This window comes from Hippocampus comes, unplaced genomic scaffold, assembly GCF_001891065.2.
Source record: "Hippocampus comes isolate QL1 unplaced genomic scaffold, H_comes_QL1_v1.1 scaffold322, whole genome shotgun sequence".
Taxonomy (NCBI): Eukaryota; Metazoa; Chordata; class Actinopteri; order Syngnathiformes; family Syngnathidae; genus Hippocampus; species Hippocampus comes.
In genome coordinates this window covers 1,189,946-1,201,750 of record NW_017805137.1, presented here as the reverse complement: position 1 = coordinate 1,201,750, position 11,805 = coordinate 1,189,946, and the positions used below count along the sequence as shown (strand labels likewise).

The following is an 11,805-nucleotide window of genomic DNA, read 5'->3' as shown; positions in this document are numbered from 1 at the left end:
CTCAAATAAGAAAGCACAATCAGCACCATTAAGACGACATTTTATTGGCATTGTGGAAACAAAATATTTGCACCTGAGAATGAACTAGGCATTTTCTTTTGTTTTTCTATTCAGTGTGGCTGTAACATTCCTTTTTTTTTTTTTTTTGCCAAAGACATTTTTTCTCCCTCCCTTTTTTTGCATGATTATCCAAATTGTGTCGTCTGGTACAAAAACCGACATTGTGGCACTTGTATGATACATGAAGTACCACTTCCCCCGAAAAACTATACACGCGCGCACAATTGGTGTTATGTAATGGTCTTATGTTAAGATTCGCCTTTCCCCCCCCCCACATTTTCACAGTGTGTATCGTGCGGTGACTGTTAATGTTAAAGCATTTCTTTCTATGAGTCAGTGCTCTGAAACGAGTCTGGAGAGGACCGATCGTCTGACACCTGCTGTTTGTTCCAGCATTGGGTAAGAGAACGCACGGACAATCTTTGCAAGAGGAAAAGTGGAGCCCCAATGCGTCCGAGACTCCCCGCAAACAAAGCCTCACGTTGTTTTCTCCAGGAACATCACTGGAGGTGTCTGAACTGCAAAATAAATCATCTCTGTCTAAGAGCTGGTGATTCAGTGTCGATGTGTGTGTGTGTGTGTGTTAGGTAAAGCTCACGTGTGCATACGTTGAATGTCCTCGCTTGACAACTTCAGGCTACAGCTGGTTGCTATGGTTACACAAATTGTGTTAGTGAGAGAGGAGGTGGAGAGAATGGGTTGCTCTAAGACAGAAGTAAGGGGCAAAGGGGGGCTGCACGTGCTCTCCTCTCAGCGTCTTTCTACACGTGCGTTCGTGTAAAGCGGCTGTCTGGTGCTCTGATCGCCCTTCTGTTCGCTTGTCTTTCAGCTCAGGTGGCAGATGATATGATGAAGCGTGCCCAAATTATGTAATTTGGCCATGCTGGGAAGCACGTACCGTCTTATCATCCACACACAAGACAAGCACTCCTGGTAGACACATCACCGTCTGGCACATCCCTGTCACCATGGAAACCCAGCATCAGGTCAGGAATTGTTGGTCCTAGACTCTTGTGGCGCACAAATGTGTACTTTCAGAAAGACGCCCCTTTTTATTTGTCTACTATCCAGCCTTCGTCCTAAACTCTATCTGACACGTGTATTTTTCAACCCTTCAAAGGACATTTACTGGAATGCTTACAAATTCAAAATGTTGAGCCATTACATAGTTGTACTACACTACAAGACTTCAAGAAATCATTGTTTTGTTTTTATAATAATGATGTATAGTATGTTCATTTTTAATGACATTTCCATTACTCATATCTATGTTTTTTTGCTGCTTAGTTGAGGACAATCAATTCTGACCTAAACCCGATTGAACATCTGTGGAGGCCGGAGAGGAGCGAAACATTCAGTCACTCTTTGACCTTGAATCAGCTGGAGCGGTTTTCTCTTGAATGGGTTAGAATACTTTTTTTTTTGCATAAATATCAGCAGTTGTTTTCTTAACTTCAGCCCCTTGTTACATTATCTCACCGCATGGCAAAATTGGCATTTGTAAATCCGGAATCTTCAGCAAAGATGTCTATTTTTGTGGTTTAACTATTGCATGATACCAAGGGTTCATGCGATGGTCACGGGGTCAACGTGACAATAATTGTACTTTGTCGCAATGTGGGGTTTTGTACTACACAACATATGTCATTTGCCAGACGTTTGAAAGAATGCCCCTTACGAATGTCTTGCATACAGTGGGTGTGTGAGCGCATGTGCACGTGTGTGTGTGTGCGTGTGCGTGTGTGTGTGTGTGTGTGTGTGTGTGTGTGTGTGTGTGTGTGTGTGTGTGTGTGTGTGTGTGTGTGTGCGCGAGCGAGTCAGACAGACCAATAGGTGAAAGGTGCCCGATGACTCAAGCTTGCACTTGCGTCGAAGTGACCCATCAGGACACTTTGCCCTGCTGAGCGCGCCTTCTTGTGCACTTGACACTTAAAAGTCACCAGTAATGACTCAGACCTCTACCGGTGTTCCATTCTGAGTTCATTTTTAGAAAATAGTGGGCTGCTTGTTGATCTGCATCACAATATACAATGCTGTACTGTATATATGTTTATCACGATATTATTTCTTACCGACAGTTAAGGACAAACAAGCAGAAATGATAACATATCCGTTAGTACGTTCCACTAGATCAGTCATACATACATACCCATACCATAACACTGCCGCCACCATGATGTGGTATGCTTTGGACACACTGTTCCTTTTTCCTAGCATACTCCCTTCCAATCATTCAACACAAGATACAAGTTGACCTTAGTTTCTTCTGCCCAAAGTTGGATTTTAGAAATCGGAAGACAGAGTTTTTTGTCAGTCTAATCTGGCTTTCCTGTTCTTGAATGTTACATGTGAGTGATTTCCACCCTGTAGCAACCTTCTTCCACTAAAATGCTGTCAGACTACTGAAATGTTCATATTCTATAGTTACCGGTACATTAAATGAGAACATTTTTGCATCATGTTTGAGAACATTTCAGAGAATAATATGAGTTACTGATGTTGTTGAGAGTTTCGGGGTGTCCAATCAGGGGTCGCCACATCAATTCACTTGCGTTGATTTCAATTGAACTTTTTTTTTGGGGTGGGGGGCACTTCTGTTGTGTGAGAGCTGTTCTGCCTGTGAGAGGATTGCAGTTGGGTGTGGGTGTGTGTGTGTGTGTGTGTGTGTGTGTGTGTGTGTGTGTGTGTGTGTGTGTGTGTGTGTGTGTGTGTGTGTTTCTGAGTGACAGAGAATCCTGAATTGTGCTCCTTATGTCCTTTTATACACATGCGAGCACGCGGACACGATGTGGGTGGAACCTGAGGGATGGTCTTGCACATACATAATTGACAGCACATTATCACACTAAGTCAGAAGCAGGTTTTGGACAACAGACAAGGTAAGGAAATGACTCGGTGAAATTGATAGTACAAAATCTTATTTAAGCGGCATTTTTAACACTTGGGGCTGTTTTATTTGAGGGAGGGGAAGTTAGATAGCTGTGGGGGTTGACTCCGGATTAATCACCCAGTGAGTTGTTTTTAAAATAAATCACCGGTGTCGTGGGTGTGTGTGAGCGTGTGTGTCGAGGTCTTCCACTCGGCTCGGCTCACACGTTATTTTCTCTCCTGACGTCACTGGAGACGGAACCGGCGGTTCGGGCGCTGCACACACCGGGAAAGAGCAACACGGAACCGGACTGGAGCGCAAGGAGGAGCCGGGGAAGCCGAAGCAGGGTGATGTGAAGATCCATACCTTTGTCTTTTTTCGGTACGATTTCCATCTAGCCTCCTTTTTATTTATTTTTATTTAATAGCCTTATTGTGTGTATTTGAACGTTCCATCCACAAAATTAGCTCGTTTACAATAACGAGTGCGGCATTACGGGGTTTCCCACTCGGGGAAACAAAAAAAGAAGAATTCATGTTGAACGACCATATCTTTATAATATTGAATCTACCGAATTGCACTTATCAGACCGTTTGTGCTCTTTGTGCCCACTGCCGTGGACACTTAAAGTGGAAGCGATAACTGCCATTCAGTCACGCGTTGTGTATATTTGCTACGATTTACAACAATCATTCATGTGCTGTAGATGCTGAGCAGGTTGGGAGAAGCCCTTTGACATAGCAGGTGATGGGAATTCCTCGTCTGTATGTTATACCTGACTTCAGGAACAATAAATCAGCATCACCATGGCAACACTACGAAGGTCGTCTCTTTGTCCACTGTGTTGACTTGGACTGGAGAGTCCTTGAGTGAACTCCCTGCAACTGAATATTTTCTGAGTAGCTCCACACATTCACCTTGCAATGAAATATAAGGGGGGCAAGAAAATTACAAAAAAAAAAAAAAATCTGAAAACTACGAAGTCAAAAGACAAATGTTTCAAAGTGCAGCCAAGTTAACATTTGTAGTTATTCACAGACACTTTACAGACATCCCCCGTTTCCCTAGAAAAAAATACATTTCTTAGTGTTGGTTTCATCATTGTGTGTTGCAAATTAATGTTTCACTTTCTTGCTAATTCTATTTGGCTTAGCTGATGCTTTGTGAAGGTCAAGATCAATAATTATCAAAATTACTCATACATACATGTCCAACAAATTTGGAGACTATGAAAAAAAACAACAATGTCAAATTATTTTTTTTTGAGGAGGATTTATGTTTACTGATCATTCACAAGTCGCCTGACTTCCCTTCTGGTTCATTGGCCACGAACTTTGACCTTGAAGGTATGAACCGTGAGGATCTCTGAAACAAAACAACCTATGGTGCATATCCAGTGTTTTTGTGAAAGAGTGAAAATACTTATAAAAAAACAATGGATGCTTAGAGACACGAGAAATCAAAAATCAAAATCCACACATTTTTTTTTTCCTGTTATACATTCAATCTACTTCATCTACCACATTCACTTATCCAACTTAGCTACCACATATGGTTCATTCCTTTATAATGTTACAGATAAGTAGGGATGTTGCTACACCGGGGCTAGGGTGTGGCTATAGCCCCATGAGAAATTTGTGTGGCTCCAGTTAAGCCCCTCCAGCATTTTATTTGATGTTCTACAATATATTGGGATAGGCTCCAGCACGTCCGCAACCCTCGTGAGGATAAAGCGGTTCGGATAATTGATGGACATTCAAAAATTATTTTCTATTCTCCCCATGTATCGGTCAAGCCCCTCTCTAAAATCTTAAAGGCGACCCTGCAGAGTAGAACTTGACAAATGTGTCTGCACCTCCACAGTGTGAGTGGAGAAGGGCTTGTAAGTGCATGCAGCCATGGGGAAAGACTACTACAAGATCCTGGGCATCCCCAAGGGCTCCAGTGAGGAAGACATCAAGAAGGCCTATCGACGCATGGCCCTGCGCTTCCACCCTGACAAGAACACCGAGGCCAATGCCGAGGAAAAGTTCAAAGAGATTGCTGAGGCCTACGAGGTGCTCAGCCACCCCAAGAAGAGGCTTGTCTATGACCAGCTCGGGGAGGAAGGTAAGCGGAGGCCTTATGGCTTGGGGAAAAGACTTTCAGGGTGCCTAAATTAAAAGCCTTGTGAAAGAGAGTTTATGATGGATTGAACACAACATCAGGTAGAGATACACGTGTACAATCTAATGAGTTCCAATAGAACAGCTGTTCCGAAATTGTTGCCTTGACAAAAGTAATTCAACAAACAAGATGCAGTGTCGTTTGACACCACTGCAAACTACAACCACAATAATAAAACACATTGTTAAATAAAAATGTTTCTGCAGGGTCAGGTCAAATCCAGTTTGATACGCTATGTGTATGGGGTCTCATTACATTGTACCTAATATTGTGACCTGCGAGGGTAGTTATTGAAATAGCTCTTGAACCAACTTAGCATCTTCGACGTGAGTGCTGGACTTCTAAGGGTATCACGCGCTAAGATTGATGAGACGTGAATAGAGTTTGCATTCGTGGGTGTTTTGTGTCAGGCTAGCGTGTGTATGTGGGTGGGTTTCGAACTTGTGTCTTTGGGGATGGAGTTGACAGATATTGCATACAAGCTAACAAACAAGCTCATCTATTTTGGACAATGTACCTTGTCTAGACCTTTTTTGGTGGTGGGGATTTGTGTCTTGTCCAGGTGTTCCTTGTTGTCTTGTCAGTTTTCTTGTATTTAGTTTCCTGGGTTGTGTCAGCCTTCGTCAGGTCGTTGTGTTCCTGTCGTGTTGTTTTGTTTCTGTTGAAGTCATGTTTTGTTTCTTGTAGTGATGTTTTAGTTCCTGAAGTTTTGTGGTGACTTTGAATTTTGATCTTTTCGAGACTTTCTTAGTGCTTTCGATTGAGTTTTTTCCAGTGTACCCCTGCAAGCGTTTTTTGTTCATACATTTTGTTCAGTACTTCCTGGTTCTCCTGCCTCCCTGCTTTTTTGGGGGTCCACTACCAGCATGGATACGTGACACCTCCAGTCAATAGTTGGACTTGGAGAAAGTAAATGCCGCTCTGCAAGTTGATACAAAGTTGTAAAATATCAATAACACTGTGTAGCAAACTATTGCATTGGCAGTTTATAATTAAAATTACCCGTGGGCAGTTGACCAAAATCTTCTATGACACCCTCCCAGGTTTCAAGACAGGAAGCAGCAGCTCGTCCGGTGCCCCCGGTACCTCAACGCACCACTACACTTTCCATGGAGACCCCCACGCCACCTTCGCTTCCTTCTTTGGTGGCTCCAATCCCTTTGATATGTTTTTCAGCGCGAACCGCAGCCACGGCCGCGCCAACGGTTTCTCCTTCCACAACGACCACGGCAACGATGCCGAGCAGGACGTGGACATGGAGGAAGATGACCACTCCGCTCACTTCGGGAGGCAATTCGGCTTTGGCGGAGGGATGAAAAACGGCTTCCCAGGAGAGGGCCGGAGACGGAGGGGCGGGCTTTCAGAGTGCCCGGGGGGAGCTCGAAAGCAACAGGACCCGCCGGTGGTCCACGAGCTGAAGGTCTCACTGGAGGAAATCTTCCACGGCTGCACCAAGCGCATGAAGATTACACGCCGCAGGCTGAACCCAGATGGGAGGAGCTTGAGGACAGAGGACAAGATTCTTAACATTGTGATCAAGAAAGGCTGGAAGGAGGGCACCAAGATCACCTTCCCCAAGGAAGGCGACCAGACCCCTGAGAATATTCCTGCTGACATCGTCTTTGTTCTCAAAGACAAGGGCCACGCCCACTTCAAGAGAGACGGTTCCAATATCATTTTTAACTGCAAGATCAGCCTGAAAGAGGTAAGTCGCTCAGTTTCATCTCATTTGCATGTTGTAAGAGGAGTTTGACGTGATGTTGAAGTGTTTTACGATCATAGTTTTGGGTATCTTTAGGGTTGAAGCTAATAATATGGGCAATTATTCACATATGCAGTAGTCACCCATTATTGTCACATTTTTGCTCTTCATGTCAGGATTTGGTCCTTAACTCCCGCCAATAGTGAGGGTTCATTGTATTGTTGAATGACAGACTGTCAATCACCACTGTAAAAGGTAGAATGGATGTGTGGCATCCTATTAGACTATGTACCTAATGTTGTGGACACTGAGTGTATTTTTAGATCCCTTTTGGTGTGACTGAGTAGTTAGTCATCAAAAACGGTTTTTGAGGAGTGAGTGACTGTCTGTGTGTGAGTGTGTGTGTGTTGTTTGAGTGTGTATTAAATCAGCCTTGAGGAGATCCTCTGCCACAATATTGTGGTGAATGTGATGTCCTTGTGTGACCGGCGCGGAGCCGCCTCGCTCCTCTTGCTCAGTCGGCTGAGTAACTCGAAGCAGTCAACTCCATAGGAAGGTGCGCATGCCCGATGTAAACATGCATTCAAGCGTGTGGAAACACATTTCGAAATCAAATACAGACTGCGGTGTGCACTTGTCTGATATTACCGTGACGAGCAGCACATTTAGTTAAGTGCGCCCACGAGTTCGAGGAGTGCAGCATGACTCTGACTGCTTCGTACGTGAGCTACGCAAATTGTAATGTCTTTCAAATAGCCCTGCCATTTTCTGGGACGAAGTGGAAGATGTTCTCAAATATGTCGGAGGAGTTATTTGGACTCAAGTCAAGATGTCATTGTACAGTTTCCTTTTTTGCAGAAAGAGTCTGTTCGGATGATGATTAGACTGCACACATCCCAAAGCCAAAGTAGGCAGCTCATGAAGCGATTTGGGGGATGTGGGATGGGAGGATGGGAGGATGGCAGCTGTAACTGGGGAAGAGTAGGGAAGTGGGTCGAATGCTTCAGTATGCAAAGCAAAGAGAAGTGCTTAATCCTTGCCTGAAGAAGTGATGGTCAATGCTCTCATGTGCAACACAAGCACCAGTTTCCGTATTAAATCTTGGAATACCATTAATGGAAATTGCCATTAATGGCAATCCTAACGAGGAGTGCCGTCAAACCTCAGTTGTTGTCAACTACATTGCAAGCAGCTTGTGATTGATAAAAGTGTTTGCTGTGTTAAATCTACTACAAAGCATGTCAAAAAAAGAGAGAAAAGTTGACAGATCATTAAATTCAGAAGTAGAAGCGCACACACACACGCACACATGCACATACACACGCGCACACACACACACTCACACACTACTACGACTAAATACTGTGCAAAGGGAATGCCGTAAGGAAAGGTGGTTGCTTAAAATTTCCCAACCTTTATGGAGCCAAGGTGCATATTTTACAGTGGGGAAAAAATCTCCCTGCAACACTACCAAACAAAATTGTCATAGTAATTGGATGCAAAGGTTTTTATGTTCCTTGTGCCATGTAGTGAGTCATAGAGAATCGAAATATTCTGCCTCCCATTGTATGGTACGTCACTGGCAAAGTGAGATAAAGTCACATTATTTGTAGGACGTAAATCATTTTCGGACCGGTTAAGTAATATTGGATTATTGCCCACCATTTTACTAGTTTAGAATTGCTAGTTTAGAGCAATGAAAGTCATCATTGTGTGTGTGTGTGTGTGTGTGTGTCACTACTAGACACTTCAATAGGTACACCTGTAGAAATATATCATTGTCAGTGGATCTTATTAGATGGCGCAGATGTACCTAAAGGCCCGTCCATCGTCATTTTGTGCTGCTCAGTGTGTGACAGCAGTCTCGGGCATTCAGAGATAAGGAAGTGAAACACATTGATTTCACTTTAGCACGCTCTGTCCTCTGTCAACAGTTTTTACATCCGTGAATAGGATCGAGACGGACAGACGTGTACGAATCAGGTCAAGTGTGACTGCTGTGTTTCGAACCTGTCAGCTTGGAAAATGAGGCAACTGAGAATAAAGTGCTAAAACGTACTGATTTATGCACTTCAGAATAGAATACTTAATCAGTCGTGGATCAAGTGCAGACTGATGAATGATGAAGGGGTTTCGATGTCGAGAAAATCATATTATCGTATTAGGGCAAATACCGATTGATTAAGAGGTGTGTCCGAGTACTTTGCTCTATATTATTTTCAGTAGCTCGGCTTTTACACTTGACGACTGATGTTTCATAGTAACCAATCTGCACATGGCAAGAGGATGAGCCAGTACTGTCCATCACAGTCACAGACTTGCTGTACTGGAGCATCGCAGATAAAAAAGTGTCTGATGTCATGTTTGGAAAAATCAGCGGGTACTCTGGTGGGCAAGCGGCTGCTTTGCTGACCTGAACCTCAGCGCAAGTTCACAAGTCTGACCCTGGTGGTTAAAATTCCCACGAGACCAGACATTAAAATCCCCTTAAAGTAGCACCACATTATGTGAGTGTAATGACAGCGACTGGTTTAACTTGGAGCTTAAGCAAGTGTCAGAATAGCCCAAATCACTCTTACATCATAACATTACATCAATGTCTGGTTGCCTTGGATGGAAATGCCCATGAGATGTAAACTCGAACTAATATCAAACATTTTTTTCTTTTAGCAAGCTTGACATTTTTTACTTAGAGCTTTAACATATCTGCCTTTTAAATTGCTAATTATTTGTGAGTGTGTGAATATGCTTGAATTTATCAGGTATTGTGAGAAGGTGATGAAGCTTTGAGTGTGTGCGCGCGCGTGTGTGTGCGCATGCTGCCATACCGTGTGACAAGTCCTCCAACTATTTACGAACTCAGCCGACTCCTGCCTCTCTTCATTAGCGCTGGCCATGAGAAGGTTGCTAAAATTAGTCTTTGTGTAATGTGTATCTTCTCCACACACACACACACACACACACACACACACGCACACTGCACAAGCCCCCAAAAAGTTTTCCACGACATGTGTTTTTCTTGCTCTCTGGACAGAGACCCACATTGTTTCTCCCAAAAAGATATGAGGCCTCTTTCACGCATTTAACCTTGGTGCTTAATCATATAGCATCAGGCACGGACGGAAAATCGTTTTTTTTTTTTTTTTTTCCGTTCTTGGAAGCATGAAGTCATCCATACATTTGTGGCTTTAGAATTTCATTCCTTCCAAGAGTATTCATCGGCGTCTATTCTTTGCCCCGCAGGCGTTGTGCGGCTGCACCGTGAGCATCCCCACGCTGGAAAAGCGGCTCATCTCCCTGCCCTGTCATGACATCATCAAACCCGGGACGGTGAAGCGACTCCGAGGGGAAGGCCTGCCTTTCCCCAAGAACCCTTCACAATGCGGTGACCTCATCGTGGAGTTCTCGGTGCGTTTTCCCGACAGGATCCCGCCACAGTCCAAAGAGATCATCAGACTACACCTCCCTCCGTCGTAGGAAAGAAACGCACGCAAAAGATGGATCTGGAGCCTCTCCGTTATGAACCCTCCCGTGATCCTTGTTACTCCACGCAGCATATTGTCAGGTACTCGTCTGGATTCACAGGCGGGAGGTGATGGAATGACACGCTCACCGGACACTTTATTAGGCACACTTGCACAATCGAACCGGATCCGGTACAAGAGCTGCAATCAAACATTCTGCCTTGACCGAGGTTTGACTGACACTGTCAGAAACACAGTGTGTGTTGTTGTTCTTGTGGTTTCGAGTGGCTTTGAATTACACTACATTACACCGAGAGGTATTTCGAACTATTTGCTTACTTGGCTGAGCAACAGCAGCAGGAAAATACGACTTGACCGTACTTCCTCAAATAAACGCCGCGCCTCAAGTTTATTGGTGGCTACATGTCACGCCACTGACGTCGGGGCCAAATTAACCGTGTTGTCAGTAAATTTGGATTCATTCATTCCAACCCAACATGATACTTGTTAAATATTAGCGTCGTGCAGGGGTGTCCAAACTGTGGCACGGGGGGTCAATTGCAGCCCGCCGTCCCTTTTTAGCGGCCCGTGACATGACCCCAAAAATAAAAATGACTTTGACACGGGTCCAAGGTTAGTTAAAAAAGGTGGGCAGAGTGAGAAGGGACGGTGTCAGAAAAATAGGTGCCATGACTAGTAATAAATTTGTTTGTGTACTGTCGAACTCTTTTCGATATTTGAAGATATAAATAAACCATGTATGATAAAAAAGAATAACACAATTTATCTTCAAAACACTGGAGTGAAGAAAGATCATTCAACTTTGGAGGCAAAAATAGTTTCTTCCACTTGGTGCTCTATAGCTGATTTATGAAGTCATCACATTCATGATCTTGAAGAAACTGTTTGGAAAAATACAGCGTAGTCACTTTATTACAGTTTGTTATTTTATTTCGAGGGTGGGGGGGCTCTGAATGTGGAGATGGGATTTAGCTGCTGTTGGGTGCAGAGCTGGATCTACTCTTTGAGATAGACGACTGTTGCCCACCCCTAAAAATCCTCAACTGTTTGACATCTTTCTTGATTGACTTTAGCACGTTACAAAAAGTTGGAGTATTTTAAAGGCCTTTTCATCCTTCCATTTTTCTGTAGGCGGCCCTCAAATGAAAATGTTTGGACGCCCCTGGTGGAGCGTATGTTGGAAACATTTTCACCATTCTTGGTATCCTCTGCAGTTGTATAAATATCCCCGGTCACTATTTGAGGAAATACAGTACAGGATACTGAAATATCAAACAGGTACCACACAGGTACTTTATTTTCTTTCTTTCTTTCTTTTTTTTAATCTCAATATCTTTTCAAACTGTTTTCAAAACAATCATTGATATCAGTGATTTTCGATGCCACACTTTGTATGCAGCAATGGCTGTTTGAAAGTGCTCTATAAATACAGTTGAGTTGAGTTGAGAATTTGTGTGATCCACTTCTATTTCTACAAAGACTTTTACAACAGCGCCTTTGATTTCTTCCTTGACCACACCAGC

At 43.6% G+C, this 11,805-nt stretch overlaps 1 protein-coding gene across 3 annotated transcripts; it reads left to right on the top strand.

Moving 5' to 3' along the window:
- Positions 1-2,765: 2,765 nt before the first annotated feature.
- dnajb5 (DnaJ heat shock protein family (Hsp40) member B5) lies at positions 2,766-11,371 on the top strand. 3 transcript variants are annotated; one of them, XM_019866951.1, is made up of 5 exons: positions 2,766-2,939; positions 3,184-3,276; positions 4,793-5,038; positions 6,139-6,800; positions 10,041-11,371. In XM_019866951.1, the coding sequence occupies exons 3-5, from the start codon at positions 4,828-4,830 to the stop codon at positions 10,272-10,274; spliced, it is 1,107 nt and encodes a 368-aa protein (XP_019722510.1). In that variant the 5' UTR covers positions 2,766-2,939; positions 3,184-3,276; positions 4,793-4,827; the 3' UTR covers positions 10,275-11,371. The 3 variants fall into 3 exon arrangements, with proteins under 3 accessions (XP_019722510.1, XP_019722508.1, XP_019722509.1); XM_019866949.1 differs by having other exon boundaries at positions 3,184-3,310; XM_019866950.1 differs by lacking the exon at positions 2,766-2,939 and having other exon boundaries at positions 3,119-3,310.
- The last annotated feature ends 434 nt before the right edge of the window (positions 11,372-11,805 follow it).

What these genes read in the sequence shown, in the direction of transcription:
- dnajb5 (XM_019866951.1), top strand. Translation starts at nt 4,828, where the DNA reads ATGGGGAAAGACTACTACAAGATCCTGGGCATCCCCAAGGGCTCCAGT. An exon ending in TGACCAGCTCGGGGAGGAAG is followed by an intron (nt 5,039 to 6,138) that starts GTAAGCGGAGGC and finishes ACACCCTCCCAG; the next exon opens with GTTTCAAGACAGGAAGCAGC. An exon ending in GCAAGATCAGCCTGAAAGAG is followed by an intron (nt 6,801 to 10,040) that starts GTAAGTCGCTCA and finishes TTTGCCCCGCAG; the next exon opens with GCGTTGTGCGGCTGCACCGT.